The sequence below is a fragment of the Crinia signifera genome, chromosome 2 (assembly GCF_055691185.1).
Source record: "Crinia signifera chromosome 2, ASM5569118v1, whole genome shotgun sequence".
NCBI classification, from domain to species: Eukaryota; Metazoa; Chordata; class Amphibia; order Anura; family Myobatrachidae; genus Crinia; species Crinia signifera.
This window is the reverse complement of record NC_139218.1, coordinates 71,363,132-71,383,428: the sequence shown is the minus strand read 5'-3', so window position 1 is coordinate 71,383,428 and position 20,297 is coordinate 71,363,132. Positions and strand designations below refer to the sequence as shown.

Here is a 20,297-nt window from a genome sequence, read left to right as displayed (position 1 = left end):
GGGGGGTTAGCAATTAAAATTGGGGTTTTGTGGGCTTTTTACATTGATTCCAATGTAAAAATCGCGTCGATTGCATCATCTCATGCATCTTATGCCGCACAAACACATAAGATGCATGAGATGCTTGAGATATCAGCCCCACACATACAATCTAGATCGTGGGCGCTGTGCTAGGAAAGCAGTACCATATATTTATATTGTGATCTTTTATTTATTTGGTGCCACAAAGTGTCTGCAGGGCAGTACATGGATAATATGGTAAACTTACAATTACAATATAAGGAATCATTAAACAGTCCTGCCATTTTCTGGGAGTGTCAGAAAAAACCCAGGCATGTTTAGGAAGGGTGTCTCACATCAGCTCTGGCCTCAATCAGCCTGTCTGTTGTAGAGGTGTGGAAGGGTCACAGTTACCCACATTTGCAAAAATCCTCTGATGGTTCATGAATTGCGTATAGATGTGTGACGGGATACAGGATTATGACATTTTTGTAATTCATTCGCATATTACACAGGGCAGGTTTTCACGGTTTCTGGGCACTGGCTAACTACTCGCAGTACTCAAATTTGCAGATCCGGTATGAATCAGGCCCTTAGAGAAGGGGGGTGTTACAGTTAAGCTGCAGGGAGGGAGGCTTAGGCGTTCCGACAGTCGGAATACTGGCCCGTTTTTGGCCTGGCTCTACAGTATATCAACAGGCAAAATTCAATGTTCCACCTGTCGAGTGACAAGATGGGACCGTGCCGGCGAAAACTGGTGTGGATTGTCAATAAACTGCCTCGAATTCGACAATCCCGGGCAGTTTCCGCCAAAAGAGATCACAGTGGTTTTAAAATTTGATCTGTTCTGTCGAGATCCGCCTTCAATGCTATTGGTAACTACAGTATAGAATAGGTGCCGGGCGATATTTCCCCTGTTGGGAATAGCGTCTGGGATTGAATATCTCCCTTAATATACTTACCTGACCCCTATTGGGTTTCCATGCATCGTGATTCCTGTGTCACTATTCTGACTGCCGGTATCCCCACTGCCAGTCATCTGTTTGTATTCCCTTGTAAGAGCATTATATTAAACAGATGGGGGGACCTTTGGCCCTCTAGCTGTTGTTGAACTACACATCCCAGCATGCCCTGCTACATTTTTAGTATTTGGTCATGCTAAAACCCGGTCAATGGTTCGCATCCCTGTATTAAAATCCAGACCAGGTTTTAGAGCAGCAGCAGGAAAATCCGATCCAGTTCAGGTTTTCTAACTGATGAGATCAGGGTTGTGCTGATTAGCAGCACCTGTGGCTTTCCGATGTAAGTGTTTCCTGATGGAATAGCAGGTGATAGGCCGGGGTGTGGGCTACGGTAGGGACCACTGGAACATACTGAGGAGTTTGTACAATGCTGTCACATCTGTATGCTGCAATGCTGTAACCATTCTTGCCTATGCTGTTTACCTGCTACACAATAAAGACCAAGACTTCATCTTATCCAGTATATGTGGTTCCTGGTCACATTTTCTATATCAGGCAAATCTATGCACCTTATGTCATGCAGCTATGTATGTGCTATCCTTTCTTGTTTCAGAAGTATCTAATGAGTCTAGCAAAAGCTGGAGAATGGGAATTTCATAGTGATGTGGTGACCACTCAGTTACCACAGGACATCTGCAACAGCATTATCAGAGAGAAGCTACTGGAGTACTTGCCTAAAGAGATACCTTACAATATCACCCAGGTAAACCGCTACAGCTATGATACGGAAATTGCATTATTCCCATGGGGATTTTTCAATTGGATGATAACGTATTCTGTTGGCAAAAAATGTTGACACTGGTCCTGTCCTCTCCAACTGGACCAGATGATGTTAGGTAGGGGTAGGGAATACAGTCAGAAGCGTTTTTCTCCTCATGATATGTACTGTTTTGTGGTCCAGAGATCAGCAATGCCATGACAAATAAGGAATAAAATCTCTTTGCATGATTTCTGCATTGTGTGTATATACATGATTCTTATCATGGGCACCTTCATGTACAGCAGCACCTGTGTGGGATCCAAGTGTGACTGCTGCTCTTCCAACAGACCTCTGCTGCATGCTTCAGTTAATGGGCTTCATGCTTCAGTTAATGGGCTCTATCGCTGGAGCACTGCTAACACCTGCATAGGAAACAGGACAGACACTGCCTGGTACCAACTCGGCCTATGAAGGCTCACACATTTGCAAACCATGTTTGTTTTCCCATTTTTCTTAAGGTAGGGGGGGCACCAAACGCCAACCTGCCTCTGGGCGACTGGGATGCGCTTGCGCCTCTGATTTTTATGGTTTAATTCACATAATATTAAACTTGACTAAACTTTACCTTTTGGGGGGGGGGGGTTGGTGTATGCAGATCAGTATACTGCAAGAACTTGTGATGGACGATGAACTCTCGCCTTATTCCTGTAAATCTTTCCTTATAGGTCACAGAATTCTGGGAGGAAGGTCCTGGCGGGGAGCTGGTTATTAAGCAGACACTGTTGGTGCCAAAAGAGAACCATGTGGTGAGTATTATTGTTTTTTTTTTTTTTTTTTTTTTTTTTTAAATGTTCAGATCAGCATAGCTATGGTAGCCTTTCTGTCTCTCCAGATAATACTACATTCCTCAGGCTGGCGTGGTACTATGGCCATGTCTGAGGTTTCAGGGTTTTGGTTATGACCATCTTACTTATTGGTACCGTTATGCAGCACTGACGTGAAAGCTGTTATGTAGTCTTGCCCAAATGTACTTTCTTCTACGATCCCCATGGCAGCCAAGACCTTGGGATTTCATCCCTCTCCCTTCAGATAGACAGGTTTTTTTTCTAGGACCTCCCCTTTCTGTATAAATGGACTCTCCACCCCTCCATCCTTGTCTTTTTTTTCCTGTCTCCTAGTTTTCAGTTAGGCTAGGCAGAGTAGGTTTGTTAATTTCTAGTGGAGCTTACTGTAGAGCAGGGGTTCACTAAGGGGGGAATAGAGCAACATGGGAGCGTGGCCTTGGTTAAGGTTTTATCTGCCTATAAAAGAAATTGTACCTGAAAGTGTGCTCATGCTGCAGTCGGTTCAGGTGTCCCGCTGCGGCATACAGAGAGGTTATAAGTCCGCAGAGATTTTTGGCAGAGCAGCATGAGAAATGTGCTGGCTGAACGCTGCTCGCTTCCGGACGCCAGCGCCGCACATGCGGCGACTACAGAGACCACAAATCATTGCGATTAGGCACGATTTTCCGGCGGACGGCCGGAGACACAGAGGACTACAAACCCCATAATCCCCGGCGGCAGGCTGGAAACATCGCGTCTTTTACATACAAGACGATGCAGGTAAATGCTAACTATTAAGTTAGCATGGGGGACTATATATAATGAAATAAGAAGTTGGAGTATATATATAAAAGATGCAATGTATAAATAAAAGCATTTGTTTGAAATCTGCGATAACGGACTACATATCCCAGAATGCAATGGGATCAGAAATTGAGTTTGGCGCCTTTCTTGGATTTCACTAGCTATTTAAAGCCCAGCATGTGGTTTGGGAAAGGCTGTGTGCTGTCCTGCTGCAGTGGCAAAACAAAACCTGCTGCAAGGTATGAAATCTAATTATTTATATTACCTTCTATGTGGATTGAAGGATTGGTTATACTAATTGCATATGTATGAATTATGCAGGTTTGCTGCTGCATACTACTATGGATTTGCCTCCCCCCCCCCCCCCCCCCCCCCCCCCCCCCCCCCAAAGATCTGATAGTGCCCCTGCGAGGTAAGCTCCAGAAGTTTTTTACTGTTAGGTAATCTTCTTGTTGGATCTGTTGTAGTGTGCCTGCTAAAGAACCTACTACAATTCCAAAAAAGAAGACATCAAAGAAGAAAAATCTAGATTCTATATATATGGTCTGCGATACAGCTTTTCCTAGTTCTCAAGGGAAGACTCTATGTGGAAGATGTGAGACTAACACTACACCGGCTACAGTACAACCAAAAATGATTCAGGATCTCATGGATTGGATGAAAAAATCCTTTGTGACCAAAGAGGAATTTTTAGATTCTAATCAGGGAAGTAAGAGGTCCAGGGACCAAGCTGGGTTTAGTGAGGATAATGTGTCATCAGCGGAGTTAGTAGTAGAAGTAGAAGGTACTTCAGCAGAAGAAGGAGAGATCAAAGAAGAGACCAGAGTCTTTAACTTTGATAATGTGGAAAATATTTTAAAGGCTATATATAAGACTATGAACGTTAAAGAGCCAGTTACACCAGAAGGTGGAGAAAATATATTGTTCGAAGATAGATCGAAGAAAAATCGTCATTTCCCAGTACACCAGGTTATGAAGGACCTGATATCAAAGGAATGGTCTAATCTTGACAAAAGACAAGGAAAGTTATCCAGAGTAGAGCGGATGTATCCTTTAAAAGATGAACTCTTTCTAAAATGGTGTGAACTACCCAATGTTGATGCTGCAGTAGCAGAACTGACTTCAAGAACCACAATCCCATTGGAAGATGGGGCATCATTCAAAGATCCTATGGACAGAAGAATGGAAGGGTCTCTTAGAAAGCTACACTTCTCTTCAGCGGTTTCTCTAAAGACAGGAGTATCGGTAGCATCAGTAGCAAGAGCGTTAAGACTCTGGGGTACTTCATTGCACAGCGACATTGAAGATAGAATCTCCAAACAATATTTGCTAAAAAACTTAGAAACAATGCAAAAAGCTATTGAATTTATCCGTTAGGCCTCTCTTGACACAGTACCCTTCTCGGCAAGATCAATGGCGGCTGGAGTTTCAGCAAGAAGAGCATTATGGCTGAGATCGTGGGCGGCAGACGCCCATTCTAAGAACCGATTAGTATTTCTTCCCTTTTGAGGGTTCGCAATTATTTGGCTCAAAACTAGACGCTCTGATACACAGAATCACGGGTGGAAAGTCACTTAGGCTTCCACAAGAGAAAAAGATCAGGTATCAATTTCAGGATTCCTCCAGACAACAATACAGAGCATCCAGAAGCTACAGGCCAGGAAGACCTTATAACCAAAGACCATATAACCAAAGAGGTTCTTTCCAGTCATCAAAATAGTCCTTTCGGCAGAATTTCAGAAGAGGACCTAGTCAATGACAATTACAGCGGCAATTGTGTGGGAGCACGTCTGTCTATATTCTTTCAGAGTTGGAGAAATACCATTCGAGACAGATCGGTGCTGAGGATAATTCAGTAAGCATATGCGATAGAATTCAGCCAAATTCCAAGAAGAGATCATTTCTGGATATCAAGAAACCCAAAGAATCTATAAGAGAGAAAAGAGTTAAAAGAGATTATATCTCAATTAAAAGAGATCAAAGCCATAGAACCCTTATCAATTCATCAGAAAATGAAGGGGTTTTATTCAAATATTTTTCTAGTAAAGAAAAACACAGGAGGATACCGTATGATCTTGGATCTAAAGAGATTAAATTCTCATGTGGAGATAAGAAAGTTCAGGATGAAGACTCAGAAGTCCATACTATCAGGGATAGAGAAAGGAGACTTCCTAGTCTCCCTAGATCTCAAAGATGCGTACTACCACATACCAGTCAGAGATCAAGACAGAAGATTCCTAAGATTTTATGTGATGGGAGAACATCTCCAGTTTACCTGTCTCCCCTTCGGTCTGACCAGTTCACCACGAGTCTTCACAAAGGTTCTAGTTACTCTGATAGCATACATAAGGATGCAAAACATTCGCATATGGCCGTATCTAGATGATTTATTGATAGCAGCTCAATCAAAAATAAAAGTGTTACAGGATCTATCAACTGTAATAAGAATTTTGGAAGAACACTGATGGATAATAAATTACAAAGAGTCAGCTAGAGCCATCAAAGATAATCCAGTTCCTGGGGTTGCTGATAGACACAGAAAAATTCGAAGTAAGATTGTCGAAGGAGAGATGTCAAAAGATAGTCAAATTCCAAAAGCATAATTCGCTCAAAAGAAGTTCAAGTAAAGACATGTTTGAAACTCCTGGGAATGATGTCAGCCATTTGGACAATACCCTGGGCTCATTGGAAACTCAGAGCCCTGCAGTGGGCAATTCTTCCATATATAAAAAGAGAAGCAGATCCGGATACAAGATCAACCTTTCTTTTCAAGTAAAAGACTCTCTAAGGTGGTGGATGAGTACAGAGATACTAAGAAGAGCAACATCTCTGGCACTTCCACAATTTCTGATAGTCACTACAGAGGCAAGTTCCCTAGGCTGGGGAGCTCATATGGCCAGCTTGACAACACAAGGAGTATGGTCAAGGAAAGAAAGCCAAAAGTCGTCCAATTGGAGGGAGGCAGAAGCTGTCTGGAGGACGATCAGTTACTTCAAACAAGAAATAAGAGGAAAACATTTGAGAATATTCTCGGACAACACCACAGTAGTGGCACATCTCAACCACCAAGGTGGTACGAGGAGCAGAGACTTAATGACGGTAATCACAAAGATTATGGTATGGGCAGTAGAAAACATCCCGTCATTGACAGCGGTATTTGTGCCCGGAAAGAACAACGTTCTAGCAGATTTCTTGAGCAGAAAAGAAATTTCACCAGGCGAATGGGAGCTAAATGCAGGAATATTTCAAGAAGTTGTGAAAAGATTCGGAAACCCAGATATAGATTTGATGGCCACAACCTCCAACAGGAAGGTAGAAAAAGACTTCTCAAGATACTATCTCTACCAGACCTCTGCAGTAGACGCCTTCTCAGTACGATGGGACATGTCAGTTAGGGTACATATTCCCACCGTTTCCATTAATACACAGAGTACTGAAGAAAATTATAGAGGATCAGGTCATAGTAATTATAATACTACCTTTCTGGCCGAGGAGATCGTGGTTCCTGACAGTTCTAAAGTTAGCCATCCAAGAACCTTGGACTCTACCCATCATACCTGGGCTCCTGCATCAAGGTCCAGTGGTACATCCAAAGCCAGAGATACTATCTTTAAAGGCATGGAAATTGAAAGGGGGATATTGAAGAGTCAAGGTCTGTCAGATCAAGTAGTAGGGTTACTACTTCGAGCAAGAAAAGAAGTTTCATCTCTAGTGTACTATAGAGTATGGCAGGCTTTCATTCGATGGAGAGGCTCGGATACGGACATTAGTCTTTCATCTACAGCCCAAGTGTTACAGTTCCTGTATCTAGGATATGAATCGGGCTTGGCCAATTCTACCTTAAAAGTGCAAATATCAGCGTTACGTGTCCTTCTAAGTAGAAGACTATCGGAGGAAGACCTTATCAAGAGATTCTGCAATGCAGTTAAACGGATAAGACCAACAGTCAGACCACTAGTAGCTCCCTGGGATCTAAATCTATTGCTAAAGGCATTGACAAAACACCCATTTGAACCTTCTCTAAAATACATGAATTGGAAAATTCTGTTTCTAGTAGCTGTTACTTCAGCAAGGAGAATCGGTGAACTCCAGGCACTGTATATTGAAGAACCATACCTAAAGATACTCCCGGATAAGGTGGTATTAAGAACTCATCCTGATTTTCTACCGAAAGTTGTCAGTACATTTCATCTTAATCAGGAGATCACACTTCTTTCATTCTATCCAGAACCTAAAGGAGAAATAGAAGAAGAGTGGCATACTCTGGATCTAGTGAGAGGTATCACTATTTACCTAGAGAGACTTGTAGATATAAGTAAATCAAAAAATGTATTCATAATCAGATGGACCAAGGAAAGGAATGTCACCATCTAAGCAAACAATGGCGAGATGGATCCGTGAACTTATTTCCTATGTTTATCAACAGGAAGGTCAGGAGGTTCCGACCATAATAAAGGCACACTCCACTAGGGCCATGCGACTTCGTGGACGAGAGAGGCTCAAGCATCAATTAAGGATATCTGTAATGCAGCCACATGGAAGTCGATGCACACGTTTTCCAGACACTATGCACTTGATATATCAAATTCATGTTTTGGCGAACAAGTTCTTACCAGTGCTCTGGTTGATTAAATATATTTGTTTTTTTCTGGCATTATTGTGTCCCTCCCTCTTTCTGCTTTGGTATGTTGTCCCAAGGTCCTGGCTGCCATGGGGATCGTAGAAGAAAGGTAGAATTATACTCACCGATAATTCCTTTTCTTCCTAGAGATCCCATGGCAGCCATTAGTTTGCCCGCCCCTTGTGTTTTTTTTCAGGACCTAAGAAAGGAGACATTCAAAAAGACAAGGATGGAGGGGTGGAGAGTCCATTTATACAGGAAGGGGGAGGTCCTAGAAAAAAACAACCTGTCTATCTGAAGGGAGAGGGATGAAATCCCAAGGTCTTGGCTGCCATGGGATCTCTAGGAAGAAAAGGAATTATCGGTGAGTATAATTCTACCTTTCTATCCTGTACCAATTGTAGCTGTAGTGGTTATTGAAATTATTTTTATTAGTGACTTAATAGGGCCCTCTTCCCTTGTATGCTTTTCTTACTCCTATTGAAATGATCTTCTACTCCATACTCCTTCACCAGCATCAAATCCCTCTGTTTTCTGTTACTCCAAAACTTCAATGCCTTTGCTGATGTGGCGAAGTGTATATACCCCGAACTTGTACTATATTGTTTTGAACTGTAAGTCACAATTGATCAGATGTATTAAGACTTAACAAGAGATAAATGCAAGGGTGATAAGGAGAGATAAACATCCAGCCAATCAGCTCCCTACTGACTTTTTTCAAACACTGCCTGTAACATGTCAGTTAGGATGTGATTGGCTGGACATTTATCTCTCTTTATCACCCTGGCATTTATCTCTTGTTAAGGCTTAATACATCTGCCCCAATGTTCTTATTTATATACTCTGTAATTGGGCACTATGGATCCCTTGTGGCGCTATATTAATAAAGGATGATCATAATGATAACATGGGTTTGGTGATGGTTCTGTGACTTATTGCGGAATATAAGTTCAAATGATGTTCTGACTACTGTACATTATAGGAATATTGGCAGTTACCATGGTGTTCTGTGTATTTCGCCTTTCCACAGAAAATTGTCATTGGCGCTGGTGGGGAGCAGATTGGCAGGATTGCAAATGAGGCTGGACGTGATCTAATGAACATTTTCTTCTGTGATGTCCAGCTACGCCTTGCAGTCAAGTTTAAGAAGTGATGGACAACGCATTGTTTATAATGTCACCATTTTCAGCTACGCGCTCTTGGTGGACTAGCTTGGACTGGAAACCATTTGCTGAGCGATTGCAGCAGATTATATTTCGGAAGTTGTATTTTACAAAACGGTTTGTGTCACACAGGGCTTCTATTACAGGACAGTGTGGTCAGTAGCACAAATAATTTATGTATAAATAAAGTCTTTTTTTATAATATAATCTGTCATCCGTTAATGTGGTATGTTCTTTTTCACTTTATTTTAGGTTGTTCAGTATTTTCTTATTGCTGGTCTGTAGAGGGAGCAAGTGGCATGTGGCCATCTAATAGGAGAAAGCAGATTGTGAGGGCCAAAAGGCATAATGCAGTGTACTTCCCCCAAATCCCAAGGCCAGTATCTTATGGGTAGTCTCCCGGTAGAAAGAACTTTTTTTATTTGGTTATATTAATGTGTATTCAAACACTTGCTGCAGTTGCGCCAGGTCATTAGGTCTACAGCAAGATGGTTGACAAGCATTGGGTCGACATGCTGAAATGTCGACATGGGACTAGGTCCACAGGGGCAAGGTTGACATTCAAAAGGTCGACATTGGGTTTTGACTGTTTTGGAGCCGACCTGTTCCGACAGGCGGAATGTCATGCCCTACCATCCACTAGGGCGGGGAGGGATAATAATATAGTGAGCTGAGCACAGCGAGGCACCGCACCCGAGCCATGCGAGGGGACGTGGTGCTACATTTCAGTGTCCATGTCGACACGACATGTGCCGACAGGTGGTATTTCATGCCCTACCATCCAGTAGGGAGTGGAGGGAGCATAAAATAGTGTGCCCGAAGCATGGCGAGCCATGCAAGGGGATGCGGTGCTACGTTTCAGTGTCCATGTTGACTCTGTCGACATTTAGGTAAAAAAATAGTGAAAAATCACACAACAACCTTTTCAAAGTCGGCATTGCCCATGTCGACCTAATGATTGTGTCGATCTAATCACCTGTCGACCTAAACCCATGTCAACCTAATGAACTGTCTACCTTGTGCCATGTTGACCTAGACCCATGTCGACCTAATGGTGTTGACCTATTGCTTGTCGACCATCTTACTGTAGACCAAATGATCCATACCCGTTCTATGCACAGTGTGTCTTTTTTGCATAATTTTTTTGCTTGAACGTGCATCCTAATCGCTATGTGTTGTGACAACTGCTTCATGAGACTGCAGTGAATAATGTTCTATGCAACACTTTTCTATCAGTGTGAATCTGTATATGAAGTGTTACAATGTAGCATCTGTTCTGCTTCCTAAATAGATGCAGAATCCATTTCACACAGATATACAAGTGCTCACTTGCACCAGCCATATCTCATTGCACAGCATATTAAGGCTATAGATATGAGGACATACAGTATCTGTAATATATCTTTAGTGTAGGCTTCTAAACATTCCATTATAGCACACTTAGGTTGGTCTTGATTCAAACGTACATTTGTTGATCTGTATCTAGACACATCATTAATTATTTAATTATGTGTGGCATGCTGTTGAATTGGTAGAGTCCAGCTTTAATTGGCATAAATGGGATTCTGCCTTTTGCAAGCTTTAAAATAATACCCCTTTCAGACCGCACAAAAAAAACGGTATTTTGCCGATTTTTAACCGTTTTAAAACTGTTATATGTGCGGTCTAAAAGGTGCAGAGTGATTTTACCGTTTCAAAAAAAAAAAGGTTTTTGGAAACGGTAAAAAAGCAGGGTCCTACCCATTTCAGACCCGTTTTTTTTTGGTGTCTGAACGGGTCTGAAACGGTATTTAGGACCCTGCCACTCCGCTGCCCTATAGCTAAGCTGCAATATCCAGTCCCCTGTCATATGAACAGCTGACAGCTGACAATGGGGAGCAGGCAGCTGGCACCGGGAGGTGCGGGCACTTCAGTCTCCACTGCTGCTGCTGACAGCAGTGTTGTGGTCCCCACAAGCCCCCAGCCGCGGTTACCTCAGAATTTTAGCTTGCGCAGCGGGTCGAGCACCAGGACCTGCTCGTGCTTGGACATGTTGGCCCCGCCGGCGGCTGCATACATGCACCTCTCAGCTAGAGCGCAGGAGAACAGATGCGGGAGGAGGCCTCGGAGGTGAGGAGCTGCAGTGGGTCCCGGCAGAGGATGAAACCAGGCTGGGTGTTGAAGGAGACGCCGTACAGGGGGGTGACGGGCTGTGCGGTGTGGCTAGAATGGTTATGTAGTGCCAGAGCGGGCAGCCAGGCTCCCGGAGTGCAGACTGGCACAACCCGGAGCGTCCCGGCAGCACCCTCACTGCCCGGAGCTTTCAGCAGCACTGTGCCCGGTGTACAGGAGAGAGCGGCATCAGGCGTAGGTAGGGAGGGGGTGTGAGGTGACGGGGGGAACAGTGAATTATGCCGCTTTCCACTGTTGCTTTCACACCGCAAACCTGCTTTAGACCAGGTATTTACATGCGGTGTGAAAGGGGTTTAAGTGTTTGTGTATTTATTTACTGGGTATATCGCAATATTAGCCTTAATAAAGTGCATCTTCCCCATTTGTCTGGTACATTGGACAAAATTGCTTTAGCCATTTCTGTAAATTAGATTTGTATGGGCTGAAGTTCCTGTGGTAATACTACTCCCATATGATCCTTCTGGGCCATAGTACATAGGATGGAAACCTATATTATTCTTTCGTGGACAGATACCAATATTTATTCCTGACCAATAGAGGCCTAGCTTCACCCCTTCGGTGGTATGTATGGACATTTTCCAGGTTGAGATGCGCTGCTGGAACGGGCTCCTCTGGAAGATTTCTGTGCATGCCACTGACCTCTAGGTATGCACCAATGGTGCTTTCAGTGGTGCATCACCAGTACGGCTGCCCCCCTTCCGTCGCTCAACCCGTTAAATGGGCTGCATGTCATAATATGAATTTGGGGCAATGTGTGGCATAATGTGCACAGGCAGACCTACAATGTGGCATCATGTAAAATAGGGCGCCATGATGGTTCAGAAAATAAACAAGGACATACAGGGGCATACAGTTAATTGTTGCTACAAAGAGGTGTCTCTCAAGAATCATTGAGGCAGTGGCCCTTCAATATGTTGCTATGGGGCCACAAGTTCTAACTATATACCCCTGGCTAGTGTATAAAACAGTGCCTATAGGAGAACATATACAGCTTTAACAGACAGGAAATGTAACTTTAATTACTTGAACCACTCTGATGTATTGCCGGTTGCATTTAAGAAAATGATGAGATGGAGTAGCAAGCTGTATGAGACAAACATGTATCTGTTTGCATATTAACTAATAGAATATAAAATACTTTATTTTTATCAAAAAAGAGCTTTGTAAGCCATATGGTGTTTTAGTGTATCGCTTATCAAAGCAATGAGCAATAGGAGTTTGTATTTGCTCCACCCTTACCAGCTACTGATCCTTTACATCGTCTGTCAAGTACTGATTAAAAGTTGCTGCATGTGAGAAACCGTTTCTGGAGGAGCTTGGAGTGTAGGGAGGAAAGACAACGGGTGTCAGTAGTTTCATCTTCCATATGGACTCAGCAAGTTAATCCAGGAAGCCCTATACATCGGACTAACTGCTAATATACATCCAGACACTATTTTAATTGTCTGCTGAAATATTTCCAGTTAACAGTTATGGGTTGCACTAGGGTTTACTCAGGGGTTAAAGAGAGGGGGAACGGGGTGGAACGGAGTTCCCCCACCTCTGCATGACCACTTTAAGCCCTGGGTTTACTAAATATAATTTAAATTGAACCCTAAAAATTCATATATTGCTAATTTGTTTTTGTCCTGGAGGCAGAGTGGCAGGCAGTGTTGAAGCCAATTTTATCCAACCCAATTCAAAATAAGATGACTTGCAAGTTATTTTCTGCCCTTGGTAAATTTTAAAACACATAGTACTTGATAAAGTATATCTACTTGTGTGCAGGAGTACAACCCTGCCATCGATCAAGTGAGAATAGATAGCTGTAAAGTGCATAATAAATAATTTCCAGGTACACTGAATACTATAAACCCTAGTAATCCTATAAATGCATTATAAAACAAAAACAAACTAAAGCTATAGCCCTAGTTTTGAGGTGAAGACAGTCATATGTATTCAATGCCGGTGCGAGCGGCCGGCGAGGGGGTTAAACTGCGAGGATCGCAGAAAACCAGTGATCCTCGCAGTTTAACCCCCGCGCCGGCCGCTCGCACTATGCAACGTTCCGGGGGAATCCTCGCAGTCACAGAACTGCGAGGATTCCCTTAAACTGCGAGAGCCGCGGCCAGTACAGCAAACTCGCTGTAATTAGCCTCGGCTCTCGCAGCTTTTGGAGGCACATTCGCAAATTCCCCCTCGCTCCAAAAATGGAGCGAGGGGGAATTTGCGTATGAGGGGGGTCAGCTGAATACTGACAGGGTGAGCGGTGACTGCGAGCAAAAAGTCCTGCTCGCAGTCACCGCTCGCCCACGGCATTGAGGTTAGCCCCTTTCCCAGTATTCTCAAACTGATACTGTACTAAAACTGGTATATTTTGGGACATCTTCATAAACAAACAATGTATAATAAGGTATCCCTTATGTTTCATTGCTTAGATTATATCAAAGAATTAATAACATTAAACATTCATCACATGGGTTGTAGTTTCTTTTAAAAGTGTTATTAAAACTGTAACTAAAATATATTAAGATTTGTGATATAAAATATAAAGGTAAAATAATTTTAAAATCTCTATTGGTAGCCTCTTTGGTTCTTTAGTTCGGTGTGTGTGTGTGTGTGTGGGGGGGGGGGGGGCTATAGCGACAGCAATGCACGACCCTGGCCGAGATTGATGGGCAGCACACAGAGCTGACCGCTCTCTCTCTCTGTGTGAGCTGTCAGCGTTGTGTGCGGAGAGGCAGCAGCGCAGCAGTAGCTAGGAAGCTCTACACACATAGCCTAACAGTTTTTTCTACTTGCCAGCTGAGCAGATGTGCTTTATATACTGCTAAATACCTAGAATAAGGTGCCGATACAGTGCGAAGAACTCCATGCTTTTAGTACTAGATACAATCTAGTGCTAAAAGCACGGGCTGCACAGACTCTATATGCTGTGCGCTGGGATGTGCATCTCGTCGCTCTGCCCTGTCACACAGTGTATGGGCACCTTTTAGTTTAAATATTTTTAAACTTTTTCAGGATATATATATATATATATATATATATATATATATATATATATATATATATATATATATATATATATATATATATATATATATATATATATATATATATATATATATATATATATATATATATATATATATATATGTCCAGACGGCGGCACTCCCCCAATAAAGATATTCTCACTCAGCAGAATTCAACGTTTCGAACCTTTTATTTAACGGTTCTTCATCAGGATATACAAAAAATATAACACACATAACCATATTTATACATACCCACAAGACCTCACCACCAATTGTGTCCAGCTTGTTTGGCGCCAATGTCCCGCTCAACACACCCCCAGCGTGACGTGCGCACCACGTGCCACGCCATACAGGAAGCAGGAACGTGTCACGTTGCCATAACAAACCTTTGTTACCATGGTTATCAAACACTGTGCTATCGCTCCATAGCAGAGCACACAGACGATCGAGAACGGCTCCCAGCAACAGACGCGGTGAGCGTCATAAGGCGCGTCATCACGTTCAGTCGCGTTGCCGCTGTCAGATCCAGTCAGTGCGTCCGAGGTAGCCATAGCAACAGTGCACCTCTACAACAATGAAATAATCACAGTATAACCGACAAATACGCCGGCAACGTAAGTGCTATTAGAAAACATACAATTCAAGATACATTAACATAGTTATGCTTCACCAACACCTGAGTAGAAAAAATACAGAAAAAATGACAGATATAAAAATACACAAAAATAACGTACATACATACAAGTAAATATAATGGATTATCGAACAGCATACTAAATAAATACAGAGCTGAACATATTTAATCAATCAAAATCAGGCATATTAATCCATGCGTAATTTTACAATAACTTGAAAAAGCACATACTCAGCTGAATCATACTCGGACATTAGTGAATGTACAATTACTAAAGAAAACAATGCAAACCCCGGAATTCATTCAAGCCTCTAGGAGCTAGCGTTCCTAGACGCTGTATCCACTGTGCTTCACACTGTAGTAACATGCGTGACCTGTCACCCCTACGTATAGACTCAGGGATGTGGTCAATAATCATGTAACGTAACATGGGTATGGTATGGTGTGCCTCATAAAAGTGTCGCGCCACCGGTTGGTCACTGACACCCTTTTCCAAGGCAACCTTAATGGAGTGTCGATGGACCGCCATCCTGTCTCTCAGTGTCCTATCCGTTTTACCGATATAGCTAAGAGAGCAGGGACAGGTAATCATGTACACAATGTACTTGGTTGTACATGTTACCCTGTGCCTGATGCCATAACGCTTACCACTGGACGGATGACAGAATGAATCTCCTGTGGTAAGTGACCGACAGGTGATACAGTTTAGACATCTAAAACAACCTGGTTTGGCACTTAAAAAAGATTCACTACTATTCTGCTGCAATTTACCAATGTCTGTTTTCATGACTATGTCCCGCACACTCCTGCCACGAGTGTAGCTGGGCATAATCATGGTGTCTGACAAACCAAGAGTACGGTCCATTTGTACTAAGGGCCACAACTTTTTAACAGTTTTATTAATATCCGTGCTGCGTGTGCTTTTTTCGCGATATACCAGAAGAGACTCGTGAGTCTCTTCTGGTATATCGCGAAAAAAATGACACCTGTAAACGTTTACCCTGGGTCAATCATTACAGCACACGCAGCACGGATATTAATAAAACTGTTAAAAAGTTGTGGCCCTTAGTACAAATGGACCGTACTCTTGGTTTGTCAGATACCATGATTATGCCCAGCTACACTCGTGGCAGGAGTGTGCGGGACATAGTCATGAAAACAGACATTGGTAAATTGCAGCAGAATAGTAGTGAATCTTTTTTAAGTGCCAAACCAGGTTGTTTTAGATGTCTAAACTGTATCACCTGTCGGTCACTTACCACAGGAGATTCATTCTGTCATCCGTCCAGTGGTAAGCGTTATGGCATCAGGCACAGGGTAACATGTACAACCAAGTACATTGTGTACATGATTACCTGTCCCTGCTCTCTTAGCTATATCGGTAAAACGGATAGGACACTGAGAGAAAGGATGGCGGGCCATCGACACTCCATTAAGGTTGCCTTGGAAAAGGGTGTCAGTGACCAACCGGTGGCGCGACACTTTTATGAGGCACACCATACCATACCCATGTTACGTTACATGATTATTGACCACATCCCTGAGTCTATACGTAGGGGTGACAGGTCACGCATGTTACTACAGTGTGAAGCACAGTGGATACAGCGTCTAGGAACGCTAGCTCCTAGAGGCTTGAATGAATTCCGGGGTTTGCATTGTTTTCTTTAGTAATTGTACATTCACTAATGTCCGAGTATGATTCAGCTGAGTATGTGCTTTTTCAAGTTATTGTAAAATTACGCATGGATTAATATGCCTGATTTTGATTGATTAAATATGTTCAGCTCTGTATTTATTTAGTATGCTGTTCGATAATCCATTATATTTACTTGTATGTATGTACGTTATTTTTGTGTATTTTTATATCTGTCATTTTTTCTGTATTTTTTCTACTCAGGTGTTGGTGAAGCATAACTATGTTAATGTATCTTGAATTGTATGTTTTCTAATAGCACTTACGTTGCCGGCGTATTTGTCGGTTATACTGTGATTATTTCATTGTTGTAGAGGTGCACTGTTGCTATGGCTACCTCGGACGCACTGACTGGATCTGACAGCGGCAACGCGACTGAACGTGATGACGCGCCTTATGACGCTCACCGCGTCTGTTGCTGGGAGCCGTTCTCGATCGTCTGTGTGCTCTGCTATGGAGCGATAGCACAGTGTTTGATAACCATGGTAACAAAGGTTTGTTATGGCAACGTGACACGTTCCTGCTTCCTGTATGGCGTGGCACGTGGTGCGCACGTCACGCTGGGGGTGTGTTGAGCGGGACATTGGCGCCAAACAAGCTGGACACAATTGGTGGTGAGGTCTTGTGGGTATGTATAAATATGGTTATGTGTGTTATATTTTTTGTATATCCTGATGAAGAACCGTTAAATAAAAGGTTCGAAACGTTGAATTCTGCTGAGTGAGAATATCTTTATTGGGGGAGTGCCGCCGTCTGGACCTGTATGCTGACCCTGCGGGGTTATGGATGGCACCCTGACTTATTCTTCTGGTTGAGGACGTGCTGCTCCCATCTGGACTATATATATATATATATATATATATATATATATATATAATCTAGCCTGTGGCTCCGGCACTCCTCCATTGCAGAAGAGTATCGATAACTTGCCTGGGTGCTTGTTACTTGGAGAATGTATCTCCTATTATATCCATGCCAATGAAGAAATGTCACTCTGGGTCTTGTAAAGGTGATAGAATTTCATGTGCGGTATACAGACGAAACGTCTGTAGATCGCACGTACAGTAAAATGATATGACATTTATAAGAGCCAGAGTGACGTTTCTTCATTGGCATGGATATATATATATATATATATATATATATATATATATATATATATTTATACTGTATTTCAAACTTTTTTATTATCTAGTCTGACTAGCCTGTCCAACATATCTACGGATGTGTGTACATGAACAAATGCAACACTAAAGCAATCTGCCACCCTTCCATATTCACTACAGTTTGGCCATTGGCACAGGTACAGTTGTCCTGGCTATACCTGCTGTGAGACACTTGTGCTGATTGGTACTCATCAAAAAGCCTAACCGATCTAATAATTAAGTACAATTATAATTGTGACCCTGAACACGATTGTGGAGCTATTGGATGCTGGGTTAGTATTGCACAGTAAGCCACTAAGTTCTGATGCTGTCCTGTGTAGGGAATAACAACAGATGTCATAGAATGGACAAAAAAAAACTTTATTAGACAGATTGACCATATTACAGTTATTTTTCAACATCTTTAAGCTTGTCCATTCAGCCCTGCAAACACTTGTGTCTTCCTCCGCTCTTCAAGGTGAATTGCAGAGCAGCAATAGAACCCTTACCATTACTAAAGTCAGTAATGGTAACGGTTTCATTGCCAACTCCATTTCTATTGCTTGGGTGCTGTCGCTGGGAATGGTAAAGATGTTCTAGTAATACTGTAGGAAACAATACATCATGCTTCATCCACATTTATGTACGCAGTCATGAGTTAATATTTTTGATGTATATTATAGACAAAAATTGTGTGAAAAAAAAAAAAAAAAAATAAGATTTTGGGTAGACATTTTGCCCGTTCATTCCTCCTTGTTTCAGCTGTTGTGATGGGGATTGGTGTATAGTACATCATCTATACTGTAGTACCGTATAACAAACTTACAGTATATGATGATATCCCACACACAGCCCCAATATATGGCAGGTCTTGCATTCTTTTTTGGAGAAATCACCTTCCGATATGTATCTGTGAAGATAGAAATGAGCAAGAGTTAATCAAACTGCTTCCCAGAAATGATCCCAGATGTGCTTTTACTTCGATTCCCTTCTGTACGGTCCCCTCAGCAATTCTCACCAATATCACACCGTGTGAGAATGAAATGTACCGGAGTGTGAGCGCGTCTATATTACATCCCAGTCGCTGCTGCACGTGCTGAGAAATGCAGCGTTTTGGAAGCAATTGTACCATTTTCTCAGGCAAAGATTATGTTTTGGTGAAATATAGTATGTATTCGGTGCCTGTTAAACTAACAGCAAATAAAGAGAATTGTCTATATATATTTTTTTTTTTACCTGATGTTACTTTTCAAACCGCTGTAGCAAAATGTATGGTTTGAATAGTTTTTTCATTTCATGGATGATGTTTTTTTTTTCTGCATTAAATAGATTTACATTTTTTTTTAAAATGGAGAGATCTATTAATTTCATCCATGTGAAATTAACCCCATAAATGGAAATAAAGCAGCATCTAGTAACAATAATACAATGGTATAAAAAGGCATACAGCAGCGCTTTACAGGTTTATGCAGTTGGCACATTGAGAGGATGTACCGGTATCCACAGTTATTGCAGTCTTACCTTATACACGTGGAGAGTGTCAGGGGTGCTATCTGCATCATCCTACTGCAGCCAGCCAGGGGGAGATCTGTGACATAAGCAGTGGTGTCTGGGTTACTCATTTATAAAGACCTAAACTCATTAACATATGCACTAGAAACTTCTGTTAGGCCTGCCCCTTTCTAATGGTGTCAGCAGTAACTGATAAAGAATGTGCATTGCATCAGGATATATGTTAGCTAGTGTACATACGAGTGTTTACAGTGCAAGAAATGTCTTCAAGTGCATGCTATAAAGTGCATTATTATTGTTATTTATTATTATTCTAGTCGCACTGACATATTACACAACACTTGCCTAGGCGCTGTGCAACTCGGTGGGCATGTGTTCCCCACATGTAATGTCTTAATGTAATGTATGTAATGCCTTCTCCCCCCCCCCCCCCCCCCCCCCCTTCATCCCTGCTTGATGCTGCACTGTAAATCCACAAAAAATTCCTAGTGTGCGCAAGCATACATGGCCAATAAAGTTGATTCTATTCTATTCTATTACATACACACAGTGTAAATAAATGAATAGATACCTAATTGCTTATCCCTGCTATAACACAAGTAAAATAAGTGCAATCTAGTACCCTTTAGGGTCAAAAGGAAAAGATGTACATCCTTCAAAAGGCACAGATATTAACCTTTAGCTCAGTAATAAATTCAAACTTTTTTTTTTTTTAATTGAGACATTTTTATTAGTTTTTGAAAAGAAAAACACACCCTAAACCATTCTTTTTTGAATCACGGCACCCTAGTGTATCAGAATTTTTCCACAGCACCCCTAGGTGTAGAAAAAGAAATATAAAATGAAGTAGATTGTGTTTATATGTGTTTCTTTGGGTCAGTTATGTGGTGAGGGACAGCATTTGCTTCTGTTTGTACACATATTTTATGATTGGCAGCCACCAGCACTGGTTTTGCCCATAAATAGTTGATCGTAAATAAATTTGAATTGGTC

General features: G+C 42.1%; 1 protein-coding gene and 1 long non-coding RNA gene across 2 annotated transcripts in view; one reads left to right on the top strand and one right to left on the bottom strand.

The window, feature by feature from the left end:
• ERAL1 (Era like 12S mitochondrial rRNA chaperone 1) overlaps positions 1-9,341 on the top strand; it is a 30,144-nt gene extending 20,803 nt beyond the window's left edge. Inside the window, exons 9-11 of the mRNA XM_083172354.1 lie at positions 1,576-1,725; positions 2,448-2,528; positions 9,002-9,341. Of these exons, the coding sequence (XP_083028480.1) occupies positions 1,576-1,725; positions 2,448-2,528; positions 9,002-9,124 (354 nt within the window). The 3' untranslated portion in view covers positions 9,125-9,341. The remainder of the gene's footprint in view (positions 1-1,575; positions 1,726-2,447; positions 2,529-9,001) is intronic.
• An 8,811-nt stretch (positions 9,342-18,152) lies between these two features.
• On the bottom strand, positions 18,153-19,406 carry LOC146059805 (uncharacterized). Its single transcript, XR_014470316.1, has 2 exons — positions 19,314-19,406; positions 18,153-18,702 (listed from the first exon to the last, which is right to left on the bottom strand). It is a non-coding gene; the product is annotated as an uncharacterized LOC146059805 (long non-coding RNA).
• Positions 19,407-20,297: the final 891 nt, after the last annotated feature.